Source organism: Cyprinodon variegatus, unplaced genomic scaffold, assembly GCF_000732505.1.
Source record: "Cyprinodon variegatus isolate N-32 unplaced genomic scaffold, C_variegatus-1.0 Scaffold161, whole genome shotgun sequence".
Lineage (NCBI taxonomy): Eukaryota > Metazoa > Chordata > Actinopteri > Cyprinodontiformes > Cyprinodontidae > Cyprinodon > Cyprinodon variegatus.
Window position 1 is genome coordinate 1,245,843 of NW_015150614.1, and position 7,400 is coordinate 1,253,242.

General features: G+C 36.5%; 1 protein-coding gene across 1 annotated transcript in view; it reads right to left on the bottom strand.

Annotated features, from left to right (window-relative positions):
• The window catches only part of mroh1 (maestro heat-like repeat family member 1), a 29,835-nt gene that overhangs the window by 10,922 nt on the left and 11,513 nt on the right, over nucleotides 1-7,400 (bottom strand). Inside the window, exons 18-26 of the mRNA XM_015377903.1 lie at nucleotides 7,325-7,395; nucleotides 7,191-7,243; nucleotides 6,966-7,073; nucleotides 6,213-6,332; nucleotides 6,009-6,131; nucleotides 5,791-5,937; nucleotides 5,185-5,211; nucleotides 1,005-1,127; nucleotides 809-888 (exon numbers count right to left, since the gene is read on the bottom strand). Of these exons, the coding sequence (XP_015233389.1) occupies nucleotides 809-888; nucleotides 1,005-1,127; nucleotides 5,185-5,211; nucleotides 5,791-5,937; nucleotides 6,009-6,131; nucleotides 6,213-6,332; nucleotides 6,966-7,073; nucleotides 7,191-7,243; nucleotides 7,325-7,395 (852 nt within the window). The remainder of the gene's footprint in view (nucleotides 1-808; nucleotides 889-1,004; nucleotides 1,128-5,184; nucleotides 5,212-5,790; nucleotides 5,938-6,008; nucleotides 6,132-6,212; nucleotides 6,333-6,965; nucleotides 7,074-7,190; nucleotides 7,244-7,324; nucleotides 7,396-7,400) is intronic.

The following is a 7,400-nucleotide window of genomic DNA, read 5'->3' on the forward strand; positions in this document are numbered from 1 at the left end:
GAATAACCCAAACCAATCACAAGAGACAATCCGTTGTACACTATTGGTTCCTGACATGTCAAACATGGTTGTCTGCTACATTTGCTGTGATCAGTGGGTATAAAGTAGTTTGAATCTATTTTGAAGTGAGAAAGTCCACCTGAAAACATGGTCAGTGCAGCGAGTTCATCCAGATTACAATCCTGCCTTCAAATATTACTTCTGTCGGAGCCGCTCAGACCCCCGTACACCGGGGGTGCACTGTCACTAGAAGAAGTTTTATTTAGCTGTCTAGCTACTAATGCTACTGCATAGCTAGTCAACATTTAGACCCAATAAAAGCCTAAACAACAGATAAAGCGCCCTGAAATTATTTCTATTTTTCAATAAAACAATAGTCTAAATGCTGGCTGCACTGTGAGTTGGGCAAGCCCTCCTTTAATTACAAGGTTTACTTTCTCAAATATGCAAACATGGTAAATCTTAAAGGAGCCAAACACAGTGTGCTATAAATGTTATAACCTGGTTATGATTAGGGAGGATCTTCTACTTTTCTGTGTAGGGGAGTTGCGGCAGAATCAACTCAGGAAACAAAGGACGATACGATTAGCGTATCACACACTTCTATCATCTGAAAGTTGCAGACCATTGATAAATGGTTTCATGTCGGCCATGTTTTGAGCTTTTACTTATCATCTGTTATATGTCATCAATGTTAGAATTTATGCTCAGATGACTTTAATTACATAATTAATTGGATAGAAAACATGGATCCCTTCTAAAAACCTCTTTCCTTAACGTGACAATAATGGATAGAAATGAAGGATACATCAGGTTGGCACAGGTGGTCATCACCAGGGGGCGTACAGGAGTCCTTAATGAATCAGATGGCTCAGACTTCATGAAATCCTGATCAGTGAAATTAGAGGACAGGAATAAAAAACATAATAATAATAGTAAAGCTAAATATTATTGAAAAATGTGATAAAGCTCCATGTTTGTTCTTAAGCTATAATCATACTGACCAGCATTATGGAGATGAGCTCCTGCTTGCGAGAGAAGATGTAGCCTTGTTTCTTCACACACCTACTGATAGCTTTGGCTATGAGCCCAATACTCTGGATCAAACTAAGCTTCATAGTCAGGTCCTGAGTGAAAACAAAGATAAACGGACAAGAAACATTAAAATAAAGGAACTAATCGTGCAAACATGATTTTTTTTTTCCCAAAAGGCAAACCACCCAACAGAAGCAAACGTGTTAATCAATCCAACAATGTTATTGCAGACTGATCCACCATGCCTAAAAAAGATGGAGAGAAATCTGAAATTATAGCTGCAAGATTAAGAGAACTTTCTAAAAACAGAGGACCAACTGTAGGCCCTCCCAGTCCAAAAAGCATCAGATAAGTCCAAGGCTATGTTTACACAGCAGGAAAATATGACCCGCGTTGCATATTTTCTCGGCATTTTGAACAACCCAATTCCGATCTGATTTGATCCACTTCCCTGTGCTACTAAATGGGATAATTATCGGGTAGTTTTTAAAATTTCTGTAGTCTAATGGTGAGGGCTACCACTACACATTCATACAGACTTCTCCGCAGCATGTCTAATTGCTTTACTAAAGGCTGTTTATTAATATTTGACAACTATTAACCATTTATCAACTATTAGTTGAGCTATTTTTTCTTATCTTCCTTTGTCTTTTTATGATGTGCTAATAAACTGTCGGCTGGCATTGCTCAAGGGTATAAAAACATCACAGAGACACCAGCATGTATTATTATGCTTTGTTTGCTGTAATCGATGCTTTTTTAACTCTGACTTTCACATCCATCATTAAGTTTGCAACCAGTGGGTATCACTTCCTTCTGCATGTTCAGGTTTTTCTTAGTGTTGCACCGATACCGATACCAGTATCGGATGGGGCCCCGATCCAGCACTAAAATGGTGGTATCGGCGGGTGCTGACAAATAGAGCACCGATAACATTTTTAGAGCCAAATGTTTATGCTATTGTCACCCATTCCAGGTAGGCAATAAAAAGTTCTATTGGATTCACTTTGTATTAGTCTTTTTCATGCTGCACAAAGATAGGCAGCAGCTTGACATGATGGTAATTATTTTTTCATCCAAGTAGCATGCAGTTCTTCGTATATACACACACATCAATTTCAAACAGATGGTATCAGGATCGGCTAATACTGCACAACCAGGTATTGGGTATCGGTATTGGGGCCAAAAATCGGTGCAACACTAGTTGTTTTGGTTAATATGCTAAGAAATCAAATTGGAACGCAGCATCTGGACCTGCTGTGTGAACATAGCACAAGGCTTTGGAGAAAATAGAATTAGAAATTACAAGAGCATTTCACACTGAATGTTAGTCATTGAGGAGGGATATAAGAGCAGTCCACCTTTAAGCAACTATCAAACAAGAAGGATGCATAGAAAACAGGAAATTCTTAGAAAGACAGATGTAGGCATTTTATAGGTTGATCCGTATAGTGATAATGATCTACATCATTTAGTTGATATAATGACTAAATGATTAACTTTACATTTACGCAAAAATTTAAACTATCGATCCAAACAATCCCTGTCGAAAGCAAAAGATCTTGTTACTTTTTTTTAATTCATGAAGTTTCTGTAAGTTCACTCCTCGCTCAGTCACAGTTAACAAGAAAGTCTTTGTATTGCATTAAATATATCCAACATAAACTATAAATTAAATAGACCAATCAAATCTTTTTTTCTGTATCATTTTTAATCTGTGCATCATTTGTTTTTAAACTTAAAGCCAAAAATGAAAATACAAGAAACAGGTGTTTTTTTTACCCTAAAATTTTTGTTTGGGGCTCTTATAGCATGTTGTGTTTGTGACCTCCATCATGAATTACTTCAGCCTGCTGGGCTCTGGAAATGCTAAACATTGTTCCCCTATGAAGATCTGTTGCCCCTATGTTGGGGGAAATTCAGTTGGGAGCACCACTGCAGCCAGAGGCAGTGTGGTGAAATATTTGGTTCCCCACAGCTATTGTGGCGCACAATCTACTTTTCAATTCCACTTTTAAAATATCACAATTATTAGAATAAAAAAAAAGCATAGCTTTAAGAGTTGTGTTTAATTTTTTTTTTTTTTATTAAACGTCAGTGTCCTTTAAAAAAGAAGTTAAGCTAATGTCTGAATTCAGGGTATCAGAGAGCTAAAGCTGCTTAAATAAATAATCCAACATGAAGAAGAATGTGTCAGCCTAAGTTATTGATCAGTCCAGGCTTTCAGAACAATGAAACTAACAGCCCTGCTGTCCAACATGCACACAGTTGATGACGTACCTGTTCTAAATGTAAGTACATTATGAAGCTAAAATTTAAACAGGGGCCAATCAGCACATTCTCTGATATTTGGGCTTTTTCTTTCATTTTAAGTGAGCCAAATCAATTAAATTAAAAATAAATTAATGGAAACTGCCGCTGTAATCTCTTATTTGTTTAATAAACAATTTAACAGGTTTTTAACAAGTTCAACATTGGTGTGTGGCCTCAGTGTGAACATGTGATGTTGCTCATGGTCTTTAGCTCAGACACATGAAAAATTAGAGGGAATATTGATACAGATGTCGATGTGGTAGAATGGTAAGAATATCCTGCAATATCGATCGCAGACTTGCAAATTAAATTTCAGAACTATTGTATGTTGACAGATTTTGCTATATCAGTGAACATTGCAGTGTCATCCACACAAATCTGTATATTATTAGTATAAACATAATAAAGTTGGTAATTTACTCCCCTAATATTAGTTAGATAAATTAAACAGCTGCATGTGACATTATCAATAACAATATGCTATATACTATATATTGTATGTTTTATATTTTATATAGCTATTAGGGGTGGAACGGTTCACAAAATAAAGGGTTCGGTTCGGTTCACGGTTTCGTGGTCACGGTTTTCGGTTCGGTACATGTTGATTGTTAGCCTGACATGTTGGTAATGTTGCTGTTAGCATAAACAAAACGTGTTGCACAATGCTTGACCACTGTTGCACTTTTATCCACAACTTTCTTTCCGCCGTCATCGTAGGTCACTCTAAATGCAAAGTGGTCCCATACAGCAGACCTATAAAGTGCTGCTGGCGCGTCTTCCAACTCCTGTTCTTTCCCTCTCGCCATACCCACACAATTCTCCACAACATCTGATTTTTTTCTGCTACACCCGGCTAAGCTGCTTTGCTTCTTCTTCTTCTTGTTTACTACTGGTGGTTGGCTTTGGTCGCAGTACCGCCACCTTCTGCTCTGGAGTGTAAACTCTTTGCCTATGAGAAAACGGAGCAGCGCATGAACCGATCGCAACACACGCGAACCAAACCGAGACAGTCGAACCGAACGGTTCGGACGGTTTTCATAAACCGTTCCATCCCTAATAGCTATAGATTCTATATTCTGTATATAATTTGTCTGCACCATCCATACCTAGTCAGATTCGTTGTGAGTTCAAACCTACATGGCAATAAACTTGATTCTGAATAAATGATAATTATTCCCCATCCATAGTTAATAACGGCTTTTAATCTCAACTAAAAATTTGGTAGAATTTTCTAAAAAGGACAATAATGTCTCTATATTGGTACAGGACCAAATGTGAAGATGAAGGATTTTCTAAAGTGCTTTTTTTTTAGAAGGATTTTAATTATAATGAAGGCCTACTTCATGGTCACTATCATCTAGTGACACAAGGTGATGATAAAAGTAAAACTCATGTTTGTGTGTGTAAAGTCTACAAGACAGAAAAGCGAAATTTTAAAGCAAGGCTACTGATGAGACTTGGCAAACAACATGGAAGACCATGAAAGTTACTAGAAAGGTGAAGTTATAATGCAAAAATTATATCCTGAACCGGAACAGATTTATCTAAACTGCATATTATGTGAATGCACAACTATTATTAAGTTAATCACTAATTTATTAAGATTTCATTACTCTTGAATTTCACAAAGATGAATCAGCGTCAGCAAAAGCTTGTAGAAAAAGCCATTTTAAAGATTGAGATCAAGCTGAGTTTGATTTTCTTTAAATCAGAGTTTAAAAAAAAATATATATATTTGGCAAAATTACCGACAGAGGAAAATTTAGACAGAGAAGCAAGAAAAAAAAAAAAAAAACTCAAACAGAAAAATAAAACCTGTTGATCCCATAACAATACCTTCGTCTCTACTTTAATCCCAAGAACCTGTATAAAAAGAGGCGACAGAATAATGAGGCCATATACACACTATTCTAAACAACTAAACAACAACATTAACTCTGATTTTGTAACCAGGACCTTTAATGAGCTAAAACCTGGAAAGAGAAATGGTCAAAAATTACCCAATAAACTGATAATAAATGCAAAATATCACACATAACTCTGAAAACCAACTGTCACACAAACTGTTTAACATCTTGATCATCTTGTTGAGAGATTCCTGTTTTGTAACACATTCTGTTCGTTTGTTGATAAGCAGACTACTAGTTACATGAGGACTGGATCAATGATCGCCTGCTTTGTTGTACTGGGAAGGAATATTTCTGCTTCTCAGATGTTTAAAAGTTCATATGACTCACAATGTGCTGCTGCTTAGATGTTTTAGATATTTTAAAAGTAGCATTTTTATGTTTATTTGTTCTTTTGCAATGAATTCAACTATATTTGTATGGAACTAGTTACTAAATTTGGTTTGCATTTCTTACAACGATGTTCCTAAATCCTTTCTAGTTACGATAATCTCTACAGACTACTGGTTTTGTAATCTGTCCGTATGCATGTTACCTTAGTATTGAAGTGTTTACTGATGCAGCGTAGGATGTCCTGATCGACGCGGTTAAGAATCTTCTCTGACGGTGCGTTCAGAGCCACGTGGCCGTAGCACAGGATCAATGTGCTCTTCACCTTCTCCACTTCCACCTCATTACGCTCCTGTTGGAATAAAACATTTTACATCCAGCTAAAAATGCTTCTTTAAAGTCCCCTCTGAAGACAGTTTTTACTTTGAGCAGGTTGAAGATACTGGGTGACTTTTTAAAGGCATCCGATTTGCCAAACTCATCCAGCTTGGCTAAGGTTCCCTCCAGGTGGCTGTTGGCACACAGACCAACACCAGTGGCAACTCCCTGAAGGAAAAAGTTAAAAGTTAGGCCAACGTAAGATAGACAGAAACTCATATGGCACTTTTATTTTGATGTTTCAACCACCTCTCTTTCAATAGCATCATGGTGTCGCGCCGCGAGGAGAACTTCCTGTAGTTGCTTTTTTACAACCTCCTTATTTAAACACTGCTGGAGAGTCACTCCGATACATCGATACAGGAAGCTCTAAAAACCGAAAACAAAGTAAGGATTATTTTCTAATCATACAAAAATACAAATACTTTTACAACCTATGCTGCTTGTTACACAAACACTTGACCTTAACACAACAAATCCTTGATAGACATTCAGGTTATCTCCAACCACAACTTAAACAGTTTGTGTAACGACTCTTTAACCCAAAAACTACATAAATAGAGTCAGGAGACATTACTGGAAATCATCCGAGTATTTAGTTTTGACTTGCTTTAAGAGAATAAATTTACTATGTGGATTAGGGATGCAACTAACAATTATTTTGCAAATCCATTAATCTGTTGATTATTTTTTCGATTAATAATCTGATAGCCAAAGGTTCCTTAAAGAAGATATTTTACAAAATTAAACCAGGTGAAACTAAAACTTTTCCCTTTCAGGAGGTCTGGATAGAGCATATCGATTAATAATATCAAAATATTGATAATTCTGATATAATTACTGCTCTAAGTGGGCTGCTCTGTCATGATTTAGAGTCTCTATACTCCAGCTAACGAATAATCAATTAATTAGTTAACGATTATTTTAAAAATCGATTAATCGATTAATTTCTTTCAGCCCTAATGTGATGCCATCAGGTTCTTTATAACCTTTATACATTACCTTCTCCTCCAGGGCGTTGTTGTATGTAGAAAGATATCTGGTTGCTTCAGCAGCAAACTGGCAAACCCACTTATCATCATCAATTGACGTCAAGGTCTTAGATAAAAGCTGGAGGGCAATTTCAAACAAATTCTCCTTAATAATGCAGTAAATCAGTTTTACCCTTCAGTTACTATCTACTAAATATTATAATATTTTCTGGAAAAGGTTAAAACATAAACAGACCTTCAGCAGTTTGTCATCCCACTGCTTCTTATCCAGACTCTCTGCTGTTGACTCTGAGAACAACAACAAAAAAATCTGAGAATAAATAGACATGAATGTAGATGAAACAAGTTGAGAAAGGATCTTGTCTATACCATCTAGTAGTGAAAGAAGAGGAGGTATTTCCTTCTCCCAGACCGTCTCTGTATTGGGATGAATGTTGATGCTGAG